The sequence below is a fragment of the Mytilus galloprovincialis genome, chromosome 4, assembly GCF_965363235.1.
Source record: "Mytilus galloprovincialis chromosome 4, xbMytGall1.hap1.1, whole genome shotgun sequence".
In the NCBI taxonomy this organism is placed as follows: Eukaryota; Metazoa; Mollusca; class Bivalvia; order Mytilida; family Mytilidae; genus Mytilus; species Mytilus galloprovincialis.
Window position 1 is genome coordinate 27135283 of NC_134841.1, and position 23604 is coordinate 27158886.

The window sequence follows — 23604 nt, forward strand, 5'->3', positions numbered from 1 at the left end:
TTGGTCATTTTGAAATATCCGGGATGTGGTCGATTGCGACTGCGCATCTGATACAGTAAAACATCAACACAACTTGTGCTGTAATATTATCCAAGTTTGTTGATTTGACAGTGAATGGCACAATTTACCAGAACTTATGGGTTGCAGGAGCGATCAGTAAGTTTTTATCAGTTGAAGCCGAGAAGTTGAAAACGCTTGAAGCGATGTCACCACATGATTTTTCTCAAAAAAATATATAAACAGTGATACGATGATCGAAAACTGTACCCTCGCCCTCGGGTAAAAATTTTGGGAGGGTGCTTAGCCAGGCGTAAAACGGTCATTTATTGCTACCGTTAGCGTCAAATTGAGTAAAATTTAACTGGGATTCGTCAAAATTTCCTTTAGTCCGTGGTGTCTGCTGTAAATTATGAAGAAGCAGGCTAAATTTCTAAAGTCGTAAAGAAGCCTGCAAGTCAATGTGGAAGGATCAGCAGTCCACGGGGACTATCTAGCTAGTTGCCCCATCAGCCAAGTTTCTGGGGAACTGTTGTCCGCAAGATCATAGTCCCCTCCAGCTTGCCTTTTGCTGAAAAAACTTTGTATGTCCATAAAGTTCAATGTTTACAGCTGACTTAAGTATCGACCACATTTTCTAAGGGAAGCAATCCTGTCACTTTCCCCCACCTCAAGAGTCATCATACAATTATGACTCTCACACAAGCATACTCTACACTGACGCTAGAATTCCTCTCTAACAACCATGGCCATGTTTTTTTTAGTTAGGCGCCAATGTAACTGAAGAGCATGAATTTCCTTACGAAATTGCTTGTCTCCACTAGGGCCTCGACCCTTGGACTTCTGTTACAAGGCAGGGCGTTTACCTACTGAGCTAAAGAAGTACTTCCTTAGCTCAACCACTTATGGCTGACAAAGTAGCTACCACATTTGCTAAGGGAAACACTTTTACAAAATTAACATTAAGATGGTTAATGTTATTTTTGGAAAAAATTAACATGATTGGTCGAAGTCATTTGTGCTGTCTTCGATCTGACAGTAAGTATAACCACAAGTAAGTACAAGTCCATAAAATTTTATTCTATAACATCGTACATCGAGTTGTGTGGTAAAAAATTAAGGTAGACTTTTAAAGGTAGAATAAGCTAAATAGACATCTGAATAAATTCACGTGATGTGCGTCTCAAAATAGATTGAAAAAAAGGGAGGTAATAAAAAAGTATCTATGGAAACCACGATTACGAAAAATGGAGTACAGTACACTCCCCACCTGACATTACATTATGTCACTATTATAAAAAATGAATTGTTACAGTCATTGACATTAACAGTTTTTCCAAAAGTTGTATGAATGAACAGTCAGTCTTCAGTTGTGAGAAGGACCATTTCGGAAATAGGTCTCGTGTAAAGTGTTGTTTTACCATCGTTCGTTACTCTAATCTCGGCTTTCCTTACAAGCCCATCGTCACTTTTTATTGCGTTAATAACTAGGCCGAGTGGCCAATTGTTGCGATGTGTTGTCAGATCTTTTAAAATAACAATGTCACCATTCTTAATATTAGGCTAAACGTTCTGCAATTTTCTCTTAGATTGTAAAGTTTGGAGATATTGCGTTCTCCAACGTTTCCAAAATTGGTCTGCTAACCCTTGCGCTCTTTTCCATTCTGATTTAAGCATGTCTTTAAATGAAAATGTTCCCAAATCAGTCGCCTCGAAAGAATTTGGAAGTTTCTGAGTTAATAGTTGGTTTGGCGATAGAATAAACGGTACGTCTGGATCGGATGATACAGCTACAAGTGGTCGTGCGTTTACAATTGCCGAAACTTCGGCCATGAAAGTACAAAGTATGTCATGAGTTAAATCTGTTTTGTGTTCGGATAACATAGAATTCAAAACACGCCTAATTGTTCCAATCATTCTTTCCCATACCCCTCCGAAGTGAGAAGCATGGGGCGGGTTAAATATCCACTCAGTTCCGGTATTATACATGTGTTGCTTTATCGCACCATCTTCGACGTTAACGGCATCAATTTTGAGATCGTCGGTAGCCCCAACAAAATTTGTTCCTCGATCTGAACGATATATTTTAACCTTTCCTCGAATGGCTTCTAATCGACGAAGCGCATTAATGAAGGCACTAGCACTCATAGATTCAATGATTTCTACGTGAACAGCCCTAGTTACGATACAAGTAAACAGCACTGCCCATCGTTTAGATTCGGCGCTTCCACCTCGAGTTCGTCGTGTAACTACATGCCAAGGTCTGAAAACATCTACTCCGACGTTTGTGAAAGGAGGACACGGTTGTATTCTGTCGTTCGGTAAATCTGCCATTCTTTGAATTTCGAACTTTCCTCTCGATTTTCTGCACGGCACACACTTGTGAATAACTGAATTTATGATTCTTTTTAACCCGATTATCCACAGTCCTGCTGATCTGACTGCACCTTCGGTAAAGTGACGCTTGGTGTTTATTTAGTTGGTGATAATGTCTGACGATTAATAGGGTGGCGTGGTGATTGTTAGGAATGATTAATGGATTTTTTTCGTACTCATCGAGATTTAAGTTTCTGAGTCTTCCTCCTACTCGTAGCATTCCGTTGGCATCCACAACGGGACCCAACGCTGCTATTTGACTATTCTTTGAAAGATGACGATTCTCTTTAATACACTGGATTTCGTCTGCGAATACGTCCTTCTGAATTAAACTGATTACGCATTGTTCGGACTCTGAGAATGTAACAGCTTTTGTTGAGCATTTCCTGAGACGTATACTTTGTTTCATACGACGGATCACATTCACAAGACGCTTCCAGGTCGAGAAACGTTCCAACCCTTCGCAAAATTTTGACCTTGTCGTTTGTACATTATTAGCACATGTCGTAATAAGAGTTTTTCTTATCTCTTTGTCGCTTTCTTCGTCTATCAAGGGGAATTCAACATTATCACTTTCTTGGTCCTGGATTTCGTAGTTTTTGCACAAATATGTTGGACCGTTCAACCAAATGCTATTTTGAAGATCTTTCGAGTTTAGGGCTCTTTTACCTAAATCGGCTGGATTCTTGTCAGTCGGTACGTAAAACCATTGTGTAGGTTCTGTAGATCTACGGATTCGTTCTACTCTGTTTGAAACATATATGAAGAAACATCGTGTTTCATTCTTGATATATCCGAGAACGACTCGGCTATCGGAATAGAATTTTATACAGTCGAATGTTATATTGATATCGGAAACAACAGTCTCTGATAATTCAACGGCTAACGTTGTCGCACACAGTTCTAGTCGGGGTATCGTGTTACAATGTGTTGGTGCAACCTTTGCTTTGCCGATCACAAATCCAACTTGTTGATAATTATCGCCTTGAAATGACCGAATGTATGCAGCTGCGGCAATTGCGTTTTCTGATGCGTCACAATACACATGGAGTTCATTACGAAGGCTTCCGGTAAGGCCTTGTGGTACGTATACACGGGGAATTTGAATGTTTTCAAAGTCGCTCAGAGATTGACGCCACATGTCCCATGAATTTCTGTGTACTTCTGACAACGGTTCATCCCATTCGGTCGTTCCTAAGGTCAACTTTCGAAGAATAAGTTTGCCTGTTATGAGTACAGGTGCTGCGAAACCTAGTGGGTCGTAGATACTGTTGATTACGGAAAGAACACCACGTCGAGTCAAAGGTTTTGCTTCTTGGGAAATTCTAAACGTGAAGACGTCTGTATTTATATTCCAATAAAGTCCTAAGCTACGCTGAAGCGGCAGTTTGTCGGATGAAAGTTCTAAATCATTAAGATCTTTATTCAGGTCGTTGGCGGGTAACGCTGTCATAACATCCTTACAACTTGATGCGAACTTGTGTAAACGAAGGTTGCCGTGAACTTGTAGCGCTTCCTGAGTTCTTTTCATAAGATCGATTGCTTCTTCAGGAGAGGGAAGCGAAATCAAACCATCGTCAACATAGAAGTGATTCAATACGAAATCTTTAACATCAGTTCCAAATGTCTCTTCGGCAGAAATAGCAGTTTGATGTAGTCCATAAATGGCAACGGCTGGAGATGGTCGGTTGCCAAACACGTGTACCTTCATCCTATATTCGACTATTTCTTGATCGAATTGGTTATTGCGGTGCCAAAAGAACCTCAAGAAATTCCTATGATCTGGTCTGACGTAGAAGCAATGAAACATCTGTTGTTTGTCTGCTGTAACTGCAATTGATTCCATTCTGAATTTGAGAAGAACGCTCAAAAGACTGTTGTTTAAGTCCGGTCCAGATAGGAGTACATCATTCAGAGATGTTCCGTTGAATATGGCAGAAAACGCCTCTTATTTGATCTTTTTTACGAGGGTGATAAACACCAAATACGGGAAGGTACCATACTTCTTCGTCCGGTTTAACTGGCGGTGCGAGTTCGGCATGCTTGCTATCAAACAACTTCTGCATGAAGGCGATGAAATGATCTCTCTTGATAGGATTTCTGCGAAGATTTGCGTCGAACATAGTAGCGCGATGAAATGCCATCGGTTTGTTATTTGGTAGGTGAGGGCGATGTTCTTTGAAAGGTAAAGGCGCTTCCCAATTGCCAAGTTCGTTTTTAGACAAGTCCGTTTTCATTTTCTCCAAGAAAAGTTTGTCTTCTATTGACAATCCAACTTTGTCGTCTTCTTGTGTACGCACGAAAACTTCGTCTCCGATAGAATCGTAAATCGGTCGGTTTATAGCATCGGGTTTATTCTCTGCTCGCATAGTTTCCTTTACGACAACTTTACTATCGCATGGCTTAAACACTGATGGTCTTCCATTTGGTAGGACGTATGTTTTGTATGCATTTATTTGACTATTTACTTGATGACTTCCAAGACAAGTTTCTCCTACTATTGTCCACCCCAATGGTGAACGTAGAGCTATAGGGAATTTCGGTTCGCCAGTTCTTTGTTCGAGCACACGGTGTACATACGGGAGATCCCTTCCAATTAATAGCATGATGTCGCAACCATCGTCGATCGGTGGGATTTTTGATCCAATATCGTTAAGATGCGAATAATATTGTGTCACTTCCGGTGTAGGTATTTTTTGGCGATTGTCTGGAATGTCATTGCATTCTATAAGGGTTGGTAAATCGATTGACACTTCTCTATTATAACTCCTTAAGGTAAATCCTGACGCTCTTCGACCGCATTGTGTTGTTTTGCCGTTGCACGAAGACAAGATGTATTCTTCGGGTTTGGATCGAATGTCGAAGATGTCAAAGAAAGCGCTTTTGGCTAAAGATCTATTACTTTGATCATCTAAGATTGCATACATTTTCACAGAATCGCCTATGGCATTTTGTGGATGGATAAAAACAGGAATAATCTTTGCGCATGAACGACCGCTGAATGGTGCTTTGCATATCTGTGTGCAGCGTGAATCTACTGTTGTCTGAGTATCTTGCTTCTGTACTATTTGCGATTTGGCGGTTTCGTGCCTCTCCCCACCGTAAGATCTTGACGGAAGATCACCGTGCATCGCTGTAACGTGTCGGTTACTACTACACTCTTCACATTTAATTTTCTCTTTACAGTGTTTGCTTTGATGTTTAAAGTCACAACATTTGAAGCATAAACCATTTTCTTTCAAGAAATTCTTTCTCATCGGGAGAGATTTTGCAAGGAAAGTTCGGCAGTCCCTAAGCTTATGATTCGTATCGTGTATAGCACATTTTAATGGTGTAATTCCATCGTTTTTGTTTGATGAATCAATGTCTGTTCTCCTAACTGACACTCTCGGAGTATAATTTTGTTCCGTTTTTGGTTAATAACTTGAGCTTGTGAAGCTGGGGTCGTTTTTAATGCGGCTTATTCTGATATAAAATCAACAAAGTACTCAAAAGGAGGATATGCGACAGATTTCTCCAATTTGAAGCGAGCTGCTCGGTTGGTCCATTTCTCTTGTAGAGAATACGGGAGCTTTTCCACGATAGGTTTAAAGCCAACGGAAGAATCAAAATAGGCTAACAGCGTACTGTATGCAGGTTGTGATTTTACGCAAAGAATTTCGGATAATAAATCTGCCAGCTCGTACAGTTTTACATTGTCTTTGTTAGAAAGTTTTGGAAATGATGAAACTCGTGTCTTGAGAGAGCTTTCTATTTTCTCTGGTGAACCGTATCTCTCATCTAGTCGTGACCATAATTTTGTTAAACCTTTCGAAGGATTGATGATGTTAGATGCTCTTATACTGATTGCGTAGTTGCTGGATTCGTGACCAAGCCATTTCACCAATAGATCTAATTGTTCGTGATCGGTTACTACAAGTTCTTTCATTACACTTGTGAAGCTTGACTTCCAAACTGCATACATTTCCGGTTTGTCGTTGAAGTTAGTGAGTCTCGAAAATAATAGATCCTTTTTAAGCAGGAATTGCGATAGTTCAGTACTTGTATTGTGTGTTCTCGCGTCTTCATGTTTTGTTTCTTGTTTAACATGTTTTACTTCTAATTTCCTCTCAAAGACGGGCGCATTAACGTTCAATGTAGGTGGAGGTAAGGTAGCCTTCGGTAAACTTAGAGGATCTTGAGGCGTAATTTGTTGGAGTACGTAGTTTGCTGTTCTTTGGACAGGGTCAACTCGCCCAGCTACGTTGAATTGTTTTTCCACCGGTTCGGCTATATCAAGCTCTCCTAGTTCTAGTGCCTCTAATTCGGCTCTAACTGCCTCTGCTTCTTTCTCATTTTCTAGTATAGTTAATGTCGCATTGAGTTCGGCTTGACGTCTTTGTGAGGCTGCTTCAGAGATTTTCTCTTGTTCTGCAAGACGTGCTTGCTCTTTACGAATATCTGTCTCCTTTTGTGAGAATTGTAGCTTTACTTCTGCTGCTTTAGCTCTAGCTCTTGTACGTTGAATGATTGAATGATTAGATGAGTGGGAACCATGTGACCTGACAGACTTTACAGATTTCGAATCTGTGAGCAGCTTCTCGTGTTGATCAATTTGATTACAAGTGAATTGAACTAGTGATTTATTTGATCTCATTATTAAGGTTTGATTATCAAATGCGTCCACGGATTCTTTAGTTCCGGTTCTGTGAAGAAATGATGTGTAGTCAAGTGACAAAGCTTCGTATGCCTCATAGCGATCAGTGAAATTCTTTTTATAATCTTGCGATTGTCTTAGGTCGTTAGGTATACTTTTTTTTAACAACTCCTCTACGTTTTGCCAAGTTTTTTCTATTTTGTGTAACCATTTTGTCTTCATCTGGTCGTATAGTTGTTGTCCTTCTTCTGTAAGTGTTCGTAGTCTTCTTGATCTTACTTCTTCAATACCAGCTTCGTATTTCGGATTGTCTATTTCGTCGTTGTTCAGACTCATTGTGAGATTCCTTTATCGATCTTTTCTTAATTTTTTACTGTGCTGTCTTCGATCTGACAGTAAGTATAACCACAAGTAAGTACAAGTCCATAAAATTTTATTCTATAACATCGTACATCGAGTTGTGTGGTAAAAAATTAAGGTAGACTTTTAAAGGTAGAATAAGCTAAATAGACATCTGAATAAATTCACGTGATGTGCGTCTCAAAATAGATTGAAAAAAAGGGAGATAATAAAAAAGTATCTATGGAAACCACGATTACGAAAAATGGAGTACCGTACATCATTCGTTATTTTTATTTTCTAAAAGAAAGTGCACATTTTTTTATTGTCATGGACCTAAAATTGCTGTTAACGTCCTGAAGGTACTCCCATGTCATCATATGCAGCTGATCATATGGTATCGCCCCACTTGATCAGAGAATCTGCACCTCTTGTACTAATGATGTTAAACAACAATCAACTTTCCATTGTGGCATTAGACATGTTAGATATTTTCTATTACAACGTAAAAATTTACCGAAAACTTTATGATGTAAATCATGTCCAGTAATGACAAACAAATAAGGCTAAGATGTAAATGAAGCAGGTGCTACCTGATGGTATTGGGTTTGTTGCTATTGAAGGTTAAAATTTAGTACATTATTGTTTATTTTGTACCCACCGTAGAAAAGGGAGGCTTTAAGTTTTATCCTTGTCAGTCTAATAGTCCAAAATTGGTTCTGTTCTGTGAAGTTTTTTCTCAACTGAATGTTATGAAACTGTAAGTTAATAACTCAATATAAAAAAGAAGATGTGGTATGATTGCCAATGAGACAACTGTCAACATTCCAGGTTTATTGCTTTTAATTGATTTTGAAAAAGCATTTGATTCTCTATCTTGGGACTTTTTGTTGTCAGTGTTGCAATTATTTAATTTTGGTGAATCTATTATTAACTGGGTTAAAGTATTTTATAATAATATCTCATCTGCAGTCATTCAGGGAGGAAATCTTTCAGACTTTTTTCAAATAGGACGTGGCTGTAGACAAGGGGATCCCTTATCACCCTACCTTTTTATACTTTGTGCAGAAATTTTGGCAATTAGAATACGAGGGAATAAAAATATTACTGGCATAACTGTGGCTAGGATAGAACATAAGTTATCACAGTTTGCAGATGATACTTCACTTATTCTAGATGGAAGTGAACACTCCTTAAATCAAACTTTAAATGAATTAGATTGGTATGCAAACCTCTCAGGGCTAAATATAAACTTTTCTAAAACACAGGTAGTTTGGATTGGGAGTAAAAGATACTGTAGTGACAAACTTTGTCCAAACAGAAATTTATCCTGGGGTGCAACATCTTTTAAGTTATTGGGTATTAATTTTGACGTAGATCTTGATAAAATTATTAACATCAATTATAGTGAGAGAGTTTTGCAGATAAAAAATCTAATCAAAATATGGTCTAAAAGAAATCTTACAGTAATTGGTAAAATTACAGTTGTGAAAACTCTGATTTTACCTGTCCTTAATCACCTTATAATTACATTGCCAAACCCAAATCAAGAACTTGTGAAAAAGATTAACGAGCTTATTTTTACATTTATTTGGAATTCACCTGTTCATAGAGTCAAGAAAGATCTGTTACAAAAGGATTACAGTGAAGGTGGATTGAAAATGATCAATCTTAATTCCTTCATCATAGCACTCAAATCCACATGGGTTAGAAAACTTTTTCAATCTAACAATAAATGGAAAAATATTTTATTTTCCATAATAAATCAAGAAAAATTATTTAAGTTTGGAAATGGTTATCTGTCAAACATTAAAGTAAAGATGAAAAATAAATTTTGGCAGGATGTATTCCATTCATGGGACAGTATTGTTGATAAAGAAGAAAAGAATATGTGGGAATATTTTTTGTCAAGTCCACTGTGGATGAATAATTGTATAAAAATAGAAAATAAACCTGTATTTTATAAAAACTGGTTTAATAAAGGTATATTTTTCATTAATGACATTGTATCAGATGCTGGAAAATTTTTCAGTTTAGAACATTTAGTAGAAACATTTAAAGTTGATAGAAATGTTATGAAATATAACAGCATAATTTCTGCTGTAAAGAATGCAAGAAAAGGATATGTTTTTGATAATTATAAACTAGTCACACCTTTTATTCCTTCATTTGCCAAGATTTTTTTTAAAAGCTCAAGGGGAACTAAAGACATGTATTCACTGTTAATTAAAAATAATATAGTTTCAACAGGCCAGAAAAAATGGGATCAAATTGTGAAGGTAGATGAAGAGGAATGGAAATTAATTTTCAAGTTACCTTTTAAAGTAACAAAAAATACCAAACTGCAGTGGTTACAATACAGAATAAATCAACATATTTTAGGTACAAATAAATTTTTGAATAAAATTAAGGTCACTGACAACCCAAATTGTACTTTTTGCCAAGAAGAAGTAGAAACTATTGTACATTTATTTTGGAATTGTGAGATTGTTCAAACATTCATTGATGAAATTGACTCATGGTTATTGTCAAATGGTATAAGCGTTCCATTTACCTTAAAATATTTTCTATTTGGGGATACTACAAAATCATTTAAGGGGAATGCTGCAAATTTGATTTATATGCAGATAAAACAATATATTTTCAACTGCAAATATTTTAAGAAATCTCTATCAATGCAGGCAGTGCAAAGTAAAATAAAATCTTTATACAACACTGAAAAATTAATTGCTGTTAAAAATAAAAGAGTAGAAATTTTTGACAAAAGTTGGAATGCTTTTGCCATTCTTTTTGATGAATGATCAGATATTTTGTTTTACATTGTATATGTGTACATAAATTAGTAGAAATAGAATTGTCATATGATATATTGGTTCTAACATGAGAAAGAACTACATTATTCATCTCTGCAACTAACTGAAAACAAACAAAAAACTTATAATTTCCTTGAAATTGAATATTTATCTTTCAATTATCTATTTACTTATTTATTTTTTTTTTTTAAATTTTTTTTTTTTTTTTTTTTTTTTTTTTTCATAATTTTGAAAATAATCTACAGACATACCTAAAAATATATAGCTTATATATATTTATTTTTATTACTTCAACTACTCACATTATATATTTTTTTCATAACCTGTGCATTTGTTATATTAGATAATTATGGTTGATTATCTTAATGGTAAACTTCATTTTTTGATATTACTGATATGGTATATAATATTTTCAAATATGGAAAATTGTATGTATAATACTAACAAAAACTAACAGTTGTATATATATGTTATTTACTAATGTTAACGAGGCCGGGATAAGGTACCGGTACTTGATGTTTGAAAACTAACAAATGTACAGATTTCAATAAAATATGATAAATTAAAAAAAAAACATTCCACAAGACACCAAAATGACGCATACATTAACAACTATAGGTCACTGTACGGCCTTCAACAATGAGCAAAGCCCATATCGCATAGTCAGCAATAAAACAATTCAAACGAGAAAACTAACGGCCTTGTTTATATAAAAAAATGAACGAAAAACAAATATGTACACATAAACAAACGACAACCACTGAATTACAGGCTCCTGACTTGGGACAGGCACATATATAAATAATGTGGCGGGGTTAAACATGTTAGCGGGATCCCAACCCTCCCTCTAACCTGGGACAGTGGTATAACAGTACAACATAAGAACGAAGTCTAAAAATCAGTTGAAAAAGGCTTAACTCATCAGATGGACAAAAAGCAAGTAGACGTTGCCGGGTACTTATACATCCAGACAACAAAAAGACAGTAGGAACAGATCTGAGAATACTCACAGTTATCTGACAGCTAGTTCAAAGCCACTAACAACTAATAAAAAAATCATGCATCTAAGACTAAACTATCAATCCGTACACATCCAACATCCAATGGATTTAGTGTAAAGACGTCATAAACAGTCAGAAAAAAACATGACCTGGTGCAATGCCAAGTTACACTAACAGGTATCGACAGATTGTAGATCCATGAATGTGTGTATTTCTATAACATACTAGTAATATTAAGTTTGCTTTTAATTTACTGATAACAAAATCAATATTTATACCAATAAAAACAATATTCAATGATCTTATTACAATGCTTATTACCACAATTTGTATCAAAACACAGATCAAGTTTCAATTTTGGTGGGGTCATATTAACCGTTCCAGAGTTATGCCCCTTTACAAATGGAAAAAGTGCTAAATTTTTCTTTCACGTTGTTTAAATTAAGTTTGCCTCAACTAAATGTTATGGAACTTATTCACAATGCTTATTACCTCTACAAATAACACAGATCAAATTTGAATTTTGGTGGCGTCACCTTTACCATTCTAGAGTTAAGCCTCTTTTCAAATGGAAAAATTTCTGAACTATTTGTTTCTGTTTTAACTTTAATTTACCTCTACCAAATTTTATGAAACTGATACACTGTATTTATTACCACAAAAAACAGATCAAGTACATATATTAGGGTTGTGTGACTTTTATCCTTCTTGAGATATTTCCCTTTATACATTAACGTTATATGCAATCAGGGACATCATCGGCTATAATTTTAAAGTAAATGTTATTTTTTCTTTCTTATCAAATATATGATGAATAAGTTTAAAGAATGAAACTAAAACTTTGGTTTGAAAAATGAATGAAATTTTTGCAAAGATTCATTCTTTTGAGAACTTTTTTTTATGAAAAAGATGAATTTCCCATTTTGTTTTATGGATGACCAGCCCCAATGGACCTACAGTAATTTTGGGAAAACACACCAAGGGACATTGTTACTTAAAGTTTTTGCTTCGTAATTTTTTTCCCCTGGATAATCCATTAATTGGAAGATTGTGATTGTATCATAAAGATAAAGATAAAAAAATCTCAAACTAATGTTAACACTTGATTATCACATTGAATGTAAAATTACATTCCAGATGTTTATTTATTTTAGTAACTCTAAATGGAACTTATTAAATAGGTGTTAACAGTGACAATGAATGATAATAGTATAATGGCCTAGCCAGTTACTTTCATATATCGATTTTCTCTGATTCCTGAATTAGCAAAGTACATGTGTAACTAATCAATAAAAAACCCAACCAATCAATCACGTACATGAAGATTTTGGAGCATGTTTTTGTTCATACATTGCTCAAGAAGGTTCAAGTTATTTTTAACTTTCAATAATAAAAGTATGATTAGAATTTGTGTATTTGATAAAATAAAAAATATTTCAAAACCTTCAACCCATGGAACAATAAAAATATTGGTCCAACATAAAATTTCCATCATCACCAGTGTCTTACCTGATCCTGTGTTTACGTAGAGGTTATTGTGTATTTCTAAATACAAATCCATGACAACTCACACCACTGCCAAATCCAGCTGATTATCATTATATATTAAGTCTATATGTGCAATGTTAATCTGTGGTAGGAAAATGATGATGTTGATGAATATCATAATTTGTTACCGTGGGTTGATAAATATAAGGACTAATATTTTATTCTCTTTATTTTTAGTCAGATCCTCCTGGAACCACAAAGTTACTTCGTATTAAAGTTATTAAAGGTGAAAATCTAGCCAAGAAGGACATATTTGGAGCAAGGTATTGTTATAATGTATTAAAGTCATCATTTATTTAACTGTTTCATTTCACTCATTTGGTAAATGTAACTGAAAAAAGTGTATACAGATTTCACCTGTAATAAGTTCCAGTATTTATAAACGATAAAACAATCTTAATATAATATATCAAATTACAGTGAGTTAAATAAATTAGTTTATGACAAAACATAGAATTTAATGTCACTACGTCATAATTTTTATACGACCGCAAAAATTGAAATTTTTTTGGTCGTATATTGGTATCACGTTGGCGTCGTCGTCTGCGTCGTCGTCGTCCGAATACTTTTAGTTTTCGCACTCTAACTTTAGTAAAAGTGAATAGAAATCTATAAAATTTTAACACAAGGTTTATGACCACAAAAGGAAGGTTGGGAATGATTTTGGGAGTTTTGGTCCCAACATTTTACGAATTAGGGGCCAAAAAGGGCCCAAATAAGCATTTTCTTGGTTTTCGCACTATAACTTTAGTTTAAGTTAATAGAAATCTATGAAATTTTGACACAAGGTTTATGACCACAAAAGGAAGGTTGGGATTGATTTTGGGAGTTTTGGTTTCAACAGTTTAGGAATTAAGGGCCAAAAAAGGGCCCAAATAAGCATTATTCTTGGTTTTTCGCACAATAACTTTAGTACAAAATGTATAAGTTAATAGAAATCTATGAAATTTTGACACAAGGTTTATGACCACAAAAGGAAGGTTGGGATTGATTTTGGGATTTGAGGTCCCATCAGTTTAGGAATTAGGGGCCAAAAAGGGCCCAAATAAGCATTATTTTTGGTTTTCGCACCATAACTTTAGTAAAAGTAAATAGAAATCTATGAAATTTAACACAAGGTTTATGACCATAAAAGGAAGGTTGGGTTTGATTTTGGGAGTTTTGGTCCCAACAGTTTAGGAATAAGGGGCCCAAAGCGTCCAAAATTGAACTTTGTTTGATTTCATCAAAAATTGAATAATTGGTGTTCTTTGATATGCCGTATATAAAAATGTACTTAGATTTTTGGTTATTGGCCCAGTTTTCAAGTTGGTTCAAATCAGGATCCAAAATTATTATATTAAATATTGTGCAATAGGAAGAAATTTTCAATCGCACAGTATTGCACAATAGCAAGAAATCTTCAATTGCACAGTATTGTGCAATAGCAAATATTTTCAATTGCACAGTATTGCGCAATAGCAAGAAATATCTAATTGCACAATATTGTGCAATAGCAAGAAATTTTCAATTGGAGTTATCTTTCTTTGTCCAGAATAGTAGTTGAATCAACTTAAATCATTGTTTTATACAATATACAATGTATATTCACTTTTACTACCAACTGATGAATTAAAACAATCTTTACCATTCAGTGTTAACAAGCACTTTAGTTACATTTTAATATTTTATAATGTATTTAAATGAGTAGTTATTGTTGCAAACTCAATTAGAAATTTGAATTGCGATCAGTTTTGGAAAAAGGGAAAGGGGGGGGGGGGGGGGGTTTAATTTTTCTCATTTCTGATTTCATAAATAAAAAGAAAATTTCTTCAAACATTTTTTTGAGAGGATTAATATTCAACAGCATAGTGAATTGTTCAAAGGCAAAAAAAATATTTTAAGTTCATTAGACCACATTCATTCTGTGTCAGAAACCTTTGCTGTGTCAACTATTTAATCACAATCCAAATTTAGAGCTGAATCTAGCTTGAATGTTGTGTCAACTTGCCCCAACCGTTCAGGGTTCCACCTCTGTGGTCGTATAAAGCTGTGCCCTGCAGAGCATCTGTTTTTTTTTTATGAATAACACTTCGAATTAGTAACTGTTTTGTTTAGTATTAAAATGTATGAATTTCTTGTATTGAATAGTTACTGCCATATTTAAATACATATATGACAAAGAAAAGACTAATCATTTATTTGTTAAAAGCTGAAATGAAAAAGCATATAAAGTACCATGATGATGATGGTAAATTTTGTTATTTTACAGTGATCCATATGTAAAAGTAAGTCTGTTTCGAGGAGATAGAGATACAGGGTATATAGATTCTGCAAGCACAACAGTTATAAAAAAGGTAGGTGATATGTAACATTTTGACAATGATTTGACCAGAGATAAATTACCATTGTATATCAAAATTGTTAAATTTATAAGTTTTGATCACTTACCAGAAGGTTATACATGTAGTAGTACAATAGCAGGTATACATCTATTGTACTTATTTCCCCCTTTAATTCTTATGAAAAGTTTTCGATATTTTTACCCCTGCTTATGAATGTTTGGTAGTTATTGTCCGTTCCCCTATCAAGACTGCAGTATGCATCCATTACATCTAGTAAACCAGTGCTCAGATTTCAATGATGTTTTCAAAGAATATTTGGTATCTAATGACATATCACAACTATCTTATTTATAGGTCTAATACATTTTGGGGCATTTCATAGTAAACCATGGATTTTGCCTATTTACAGAAGGTATTATTATTTTATTTTATTTTAAAATTAACAATGTTTTGGGGTTTTTGATATAGCAAAATATAGAGTTAATTCTGTACAAATAGTGTTGCAGGTGTACATATGTTTTTCATTACGGATCATTTCAGTTATATATTTATACTTACTTAAGCTATGCATCTAATTGTTTTCTTTATATTGTAGTCACTAAATCCATTATGGAATGAAGAATTTGTATTTAGGGTAAGTACATCACTTATGTTTACAGCGAAACCTGTATACATTAAAGGTTCATCTCTCACACAGAAAACTTTGGTCAATATTTTTATTTGATTGTACAGAAATTTGAAACAAACATATTTGAATGGTTTTACACTAGTAATTTTGGGGCCCTTTATAGCTTGTTGTTCGGTGTGAGCCAAGGCTCCGTGTTGAAGGCCGTACTTTAACCTATAATGGTTTACTTTTTAAATTGTTATTTGTATGGAGAGTTGTCTCATTGGCACTCACACCACATCTTCCTATATCTATATGACTAAAATTGAGATGAGGAATGTGTCAAATAGGCAACAACCTCACTAAAGAGCATAAAACAAACGATGGCCACTAATTCAGGGACTAAACTCAACTCTTTTTCTTCAGGGGCCAGCTGGGCCCCTAAAATGATTTTTTTCAGGGGCCCACTTGAAATTTTAGGGGCTCAACTAATTTCTATACTAAAAAAATTAAACTTAAATTTACTTTTCATATACTAATAAAGCCTTTTTATGTAATCCTATGTGAATTTTTTGAGTCTGGAAAAGATTATTTGTGATAACTTCATAATATTTGAATTATTGCCATTAGAAATATATCATAAGATTTGACAGTATTGATTTTAGAAGATTTCCCACCAAAATTGTCTCCCTTCAATTAGAACTTCCTGTTGACAACAGGGCTGTTTCCCTAAATCATTAAATGTTACTTTAAATCCAAACCATCCTCTTATAGGTGTTGATCAAAAATATTATTCAATTAATTTTCATCGAAGATTGGTTATCAACTTATCATACTAGATATAAAGATATGTATTTATGAGATTTTGCGTTTTGTTTTTTCATTGAAGAACAAGTTGTGTTTACAAGTATTTGTCAAAATCGAAATTTCAATAACTCCCTAAACAACTTGGATGTATCTTTGAAGCAATTCAGTTTCAAAGGCTTAAAGAAAATACTTTAAAATAATAAATTAATCGTAGAAGCTTTAAAAAAGAGATCAATAAGAAAACGTGTTTAGAGAGGGGGTGACAAATCAATGATTTCACATCCCCGACTGGGTTTTAGTTATTAAAATGACCTTACTGGTTACCGGAAATCCTCTGTTCCTTGTTCCCGCCTTAAATAGACAATCAGGTTTCTGTTTGGGAACAGTTTTTATACGGCTTTTCGTTTCTATCGTGGGGAATATAGGGTTAGGATAGACATGGGATTCAATGCAAAATATTATTTGTCACCAGTTGGGCAATCAGGATGATAAATATACTCGCTCCGCCGAAAATCTGGTCGCATTGGGCGACTTGGCCACCGTTAAGTTTAGTCCCTGTAATTGGTTTCAACACAAAAAGTTATTCCCCTTTAAAAACTTAAGTTTGCCATCACAAAATTTTAAGACTCTTATACACATTACTTATTACCACAAAACACAGACCAGGTTGTGAGAATTTTGGTGGCATCACTTTTGCCTTTCTCGAATTATGCTCCTTTACAAATGGAAAAATTATTGAAAGTTTTCCTCAACCAAATGTAATACATGTACAACTTATATGCAATGCTTGTTACCACAAAACTCCAATCAGGTTTAAATTATGTTAGTGTCACTTTTTGAGTTATGTCCCTTTAAAACAAATGCAAGTGTGGACGTCATCTGTGTCCCACAGACACATACCCTATTTATTTAATTACCAATGTTAACAAAAGAATAGAAGAAAAACTGATGGTAGATTAAGAAACGATATTGCTTAATTGAAAGGAAAACTTTTAATAAAAAACATGAGACTTTATGATTATTATCTAATGTATTGTAGGTGAATTCCAGAGATAACAGGCTGTTATTAGAATTATTTGATTCTAACAGAGTGGTAAGTCAAATTCAGTGTAATGAACAACTATTCTACAGTATTTATAAACAATTTTTCAATATGGTCAGTTTTATTTCACTTTATTCAAGAGCTGTTAAAACTAGCAGATGTTGAAACCAAAATTCCTAAGTGGATGATAGTCACCTCAAGAAAGATGTTTTTACTGGATTTGATTGATTCCACTGCCTATTTATGTTAGATATCTCAATTAAATTGAAATTAAACTGATCAGAAATCCTTAAATACTTATTGATTTATTATATAAGTTGACATAGAAGTAAAAATAGAATTATTAAAGACATACATGGTTTATCATTTAGATAGAAGATATGACTGGTATGTACAACATGACAATATGTGTTTTGTCTTATGTGAAAGTTTAAAGAGGGTATATTCATCTTGGCTGATACTCATAAAATAACTTAGGTTAAGATTTCCAATCATAGTACTCATATATGGTAGAACATGAAGAAAAATCTGTTCATCCCATTTTCGCTAGCAAAGGGTTACGATTCACTTCCCTCCTCTCCACCCTTGGCGGATTGAGACAGAATTTCGGAGACACAAGGGAATGATTTTCATTGGTTGCAGTCAAAACTCCCTGCATCCAATCAAAAAGTGCCTATAACATGATCACATGTAAATGTAGAAAGTGTATGTAAACAATTGCCACGTGCTTATTGTGCAACAAGTCTTTACATCCCTAAACATTACAACTATATTTAGTGACAATATGAATGTTTTTAATCGACTTATAGCAGTTCCAATGCATTTTTCTTGCACAAATGTATGAATGGCAACGTATATTTTCGTTTCCTGCTTTTTCAAGTGTGTAGAATCTCGAGTGTGTTTTTACCTCCAAATTTCAAGTTCAAGTGGTACCATTGGTCAAAATTAATGTATTCGGAATGGGTGTGACTTTAATCTACCAATAGATGGGACAACATTGTTATCACAAATGTTGGCTTAATCTGCCAAGGGTGGAGAGGAGGGAAGTGGATTGTAACCCTTGGCTAGCGAAAATGGTTCATCCAGGCAAAATATAATATAAGCTGTTATGCTGCTAAGGCCTAAGGGAAAGAAATGTTATGATGAGATTCATTTTCATTGGCCAATAAGAAGAAAAAATACAGTGTTCATTTTTGTTGTTGAGTTTAGAAAAAACAGTTTATACAATATATAATCTATGGCAGACTAAGGATGAATTCCTTGGAAAAATTAAAATGGCATTACATATATTTTAAGTAAAACAAAATCACCATGACAATTAATCTCAGTAGATATTTATATTCTTTGACAAAATTAGTATATGTAGTGGGAAGTATTAATAATTTGCATATTATATGTATTTTGTAGACAAGAGATGATTTTCTTGGATTGGTTGAGATACCATTAGGTATTACTGGGGTAGCAACAGAATCGCCACAGGTTGAGATCTCAGCTAAAAGTTATATCCTCAGACCCAGAAGGTAGTGTAGCTTTAGATATTATATGTCTTATTATTGATTGACAGGATTCACCAGATTTGACATATTTTCATGGTTAAATGAGCAGTGTTAAGATTTCAAGCCTACGCTATTTTGACTATAAGTAAAATTCAACTATTTTGGGTGTATAAGTTACAAGTGGCATTAAACACTAATCAATCTTGGCAGAGATAAAACTGTAGAAATGTTTTGCTCTCAAGTCATTTTTTTTTATCTTTGATAGTAAAGGGGCATTATGATTCCGGGTCTATGTGCCGTCAGTTCTTTGGTCTATTCGTCCGTCTTCAGGTTAAAGCTTTTGGTCAAGGACCAATCAACTTGAAATTTAGTACACACATTCCGTATGACATGATCTTTCTAATTTGAATGCAATATTAGATTTTTGACCCCAATTTCACAGTCCACTGTACATAGAAAATGATAGTGTGAGTTGGGCATCCATGTACTATGAACACATTCTTGTTTAGTACTTAATTTTGATTGTGATAAAGCTGTGTTTAATATTGCTGTACAAGTTATAATTGTTTTATAGTACAAAATCTCGAGTGAGAGGAAGTCTGTGGTTATATATAGCATACTTACCATCCCCAGGGGAGGATGAATCAGAGGATACAGCTGCTGGAACAACTGAGACCACTAATGAAACTGCACCAGAGGTTTGTTTATGCCATCTAACCATTGGTATAGTAGTAAAGTTAAACCTAAGAAGAGTCACTTAAGTGAGCAATTTAATTTTAAAAATTGAAGTAAATAAATTATTGAAACTACTGTGTGCTCTCATTATTTTTCAGTATCACATATATTTATTTGGAAATTTCATATACCGGTAGATTCCAAAGAATGATGAGTTAATTTTGTAGGAATAATTATTTTTATACTCACTATTTGAGTCAACATTATTCTTTTCACTAACAGCAGCAATTGCAGGCGAGACATATAGAAAACTTTTATTTTAAAGATTAATTTGATAGTTTCATCATTTTTATACTATAATATATATTTATCTGTTTTAGAATCCAGGTTGGGAGATGGTGGACATGAACAATGCTTTGAATGAAGCTGGTGCCTCCGGACCAGTCATTGATGCTCCACAATTACCACCAGGTTGGGAGATGAAAGTAGATGAAACCTCAGGCCGAAAATTTTATGTTGATCATAATACCCATAAAACTTCCTGGGAAGCACCTGCTATGTAAGAATTACGTCTACATGTTTTAATATGGGTAAAATTAGAACCAATGAGAATCATTACATTAATTTGTTAGATAGTATAAAATATAAATATGAGCTATGTCTGATTGTTATAGTAGACCTTATGCAAATGAAAAGCAATACATCTTTTATCCTATTTTGGGTTTAAAAAATATCTCAATGCAAAGCCTGTTACTGTTAAAACTTCAGTTGTTATAAGAACCTTACAAAATAGGCCAAAATTCATCTTTCATTTCATATTTGAAATTTCCAAAATCAATAAAAAAACTTATACATGTACATGTAAATGTTCTCTTGCATAAGTTCAATTTTTATCCGAAGCAGCTCATATCTTAATAACCCCAGAGACAATTCAATAATACAATTTATCAAATTGGATTAAAATCTACTTGTGTAAGTATTAGAAAAATGTGTAATAAATAATATTTAGAAGATGAAAAACCTTGACAGTGTTTCTTACATATTATTTCAGGCCGGCAAGTGGAAGCACTCTTCCTGAAGGCTGGGAGGAAAGAATGGATGGCAATGGACGTACAGTTTATATCAACAAAATAAACAGATCAACTCAGTGGGAAATACCAACACAGTAAGATACTACATTGAACTTTTTATACAAATTTGCAGATATCTATAATACTAAAATTACGAGGTCCAATTTGTCAGCCGTCATCATGTAAAAACGACGAATCACAGAATTCAACTTTATATATAATTATATAGTACAAAGGTGTAGATTAAAAATTACACCACTCCAGGCCCTTTTGTTTTCCACGTAATTAATATTGCCAATAATTAAGAAGTTCCGGGTCGAGTCCGCTACCGATACCAATAGTATATTCACCTGTTACCTATTACCTTATCTGTGCGTTCCGCATCTGACAGGCGCACCACCAAACGTTGTATTCAGGACTAATATGCTATATACACGGGTCATAACCACAGGGTTGACACTACTAAATTGTCAAATTGTTACCTATTGTAGTTTTTTAATCAGTTAGACTTTCTAAGATAACAATACGAATACTAAAAATCTGGACTAAAAATAAGGCGTATAGGTACAGTTTTCAATTTGTTAGTGGGCATGACGTAAAACAGCAAAGCAAAGAATTCAACTTTATTTATAACTTATATAGGACAATGCTGTTGATTAAAAAATACTCCATTCCAGGACCTTTTGTTTTCAAAATAATTAATATTACCAATAACTGAAAAGTTCCAGTTCAACGGGTTCAAACAGAAAGACTTGAAAGCAGAGAAAAACTGTGTATCTTATAATCGACATGACTTTATCAGATGACAATACTAATACTAAAATAAGGCTTGCGCATAGTTGTATACTTTAATTCAGTCACGGACCCGTGATATCACGGGTGTGTTCTAGTAATTTATATAAGATCAACTAATCCTGGCTAAATATCTTATTCACTGAGAATAAGACAAGATAAAATCAAAATGTTATGTTTTAAACAGGAAAGAAATATCAACTTTAAATAAAAACAAACCTATAATACCAACATAATTGGGAGTATATTTTAAAAGTGTCTGCTAATCACTGTTCAATAAGAAACATATTAAAGTGTTTCATTTTATTTAAGAAATTTAAGAATTGTTAAACTGCTATGTATTAATTAGGCCAGCAGTAAGAGCAACAACCCAGGAAACCAGTGATGCAAGAAGACGAGCCAATAGAATGTACAGACGACATATCAGTGTAGAAGATACAATCAGTTTAACCGACACCTCTCCAGCAGCCTCTCCGAGTGCACCCGAGAGACCACCACTCCCAGCACGTAGACCAACAGAGGTAATAATAAATATAGCACCTTCAATAGGAATATTATGTTGTACTATGGGATAAGATTGATTTTGAATGTGGGGCTCTTTTAAACTCAGCTCTTTAGTGGTAAAAATTCATATTTGAAGTAAAAAAAATCTTCTTGATTTTGGTAATGTGACATCATGAAAAAATGTTCTTGCCATTTGTGACGATGTCATATTATATTATTATAGAAAGAACACATCTTTTTCAAGATCATTTGAAAAGGAAGATGAAGTTAAATTTTACCATGGAATTGTGTGCATATATATATTTCCATTCTCAGCAGTTGAATTTACACATTCAACTGTCTCAAGTGGAGAAATATTTATCACACTCTATGAAGTAGTTGAAATTAAATATATACAACTTGTTATTGGGAATGGTGTATGTGATCAGTCACTATAATTGTAAATAATTTACAGTAGTGCATGTTTGAAAAAAGAATTTCAGTGATAATGTTAGAAGAATTTTAATAAAAATTTTAACAAAGAGTTTAGAGTCTTGAATGCCTGGTGAGTAGAAACATTAGACTCATATTTAGATGACAATGCATGTTGCAGGGTTTGCCACCTAGAAGTGGTTCTCTGAGTCTACGACCTACTCAAGTGAGTAACTACGCTAGTCTTTGTGTTGCTTGCTTTGTGGTAGCTTATTAACAGGAGAAACTTATGCATGGTAAAGAATTAATTTGTGCAGAAAAGAATATAAATAAAGCAAATTCATTACTTGGTCTTAAAGGTTATAAGAAAGCAATTCAGTAAATAAAATGTTTGTCATTTATTTCTTTAACATTTACTTTAGTCTATTCTATTTGGTGGTGCAAGTGTTTTAAGAAAAGTAGTTGACTAATAATCCTGACATTTTGTTCATAATATTATTCTTATGCTATTGCTTTTTACAATTTCATTGGATGCAATAAAATTTTGGGTTTGGTATGCTTTTTGTTTAAAAAAAAAGAAAGAAAAGTTTAAACAGTGGTATTGTAAGAAGGAAGATATCTTGTTTAGTGAAAGTGCAGGATTTGAAAAAAGGGTTAGTGGTCTGGTCCTGGCAAACCAACTTTTGGATAGATTCTTCAAAAAGGTCTATCTGAAGGGGAAGGGGGATAGCTTGTTTATGAAATCTGCTATTTTATGCCCCATTTATGAGCATAATGTTTTCTGGTCTGTGCCTCCGTTCGTCAGTCTGTCCCGCTTTAGTTTAAAGTTTTTGGCCAAGGTAGTTTTTGGTGAAGTTGAAGTCCAATCAACTTGAAACTTAGAAAACATGTTCCCTATGACATGATCTTTCTAATTTTAATGCAAAATAGAGATTTTCCCCCATTTTGACACACTGAACCAGGGCTCCCAAAAAATATCTGATCCTGATTTTAATCCCTTAAAACTAAGTTACAAAAGGCAATAATGTTAATCAGATGGCCATCCCAGTGATTGACATTAGATTAAAAATAACCTATATTAAACTTTACTTTGATATGAATTTGATGCTCTTCTGTAAACTGTTAAATTGGCAGTGCATTATTCAAAGTGTGCATATCAGCATGCT

The 23604-nt window shown here is 34.0% G+C and overlaps 1 protein-coding gene across 2 annotated transcripts in view; it reads left to right on the forward strand.

Annotated features, from left to right (window-relative positions):
- Positions 1-23604, forward strand: part of LOC143071743 (E3 ubiquitin-protein ligase NEDD4-like) — a 44117-nt gene continuing 20513 nt past the window's right edge. Inside the window, exons 1-11 of one of the 2 annotated variants that reach the window (XM_076246265.1) lie at positions 1-156; positions 12888-12973; positions 14962-15046; positions 15630-15668; positions 17488-17541; positions 18898-19010; positions 19561-19684; positions 20042-20220; positions 20713-20826; positions 21873-22044; positions 22620-22664. In XM_076246265.1, the coding sequence (XP_076102380.1) occupies positions 115-156; positions 12888-12973; positions 14962-15046; positions 15630-15668; positions 17488-17541; positions 18898-19010; positions 19561-19684; positions 20042-20220; positions 20713-20826; positions 21873-22044; positions 22620-22664 (1053 nt within the window). In that variant the 5' untranslated portion in view covers positions 1-114. The remainder of the gene's footprint in view (positions 157-12887; positions 12974-14961; positions 15047-15629; positions 15669-17487; positions 17542-18897; positions 19011-19560; positions 19685-20041; positions 20221-20712; positions 20827-21872; positions 22045-22619; positions 22665-23604) is intronic. The other variant, XM_076246266.1, reaches the window with a different exon arrangement.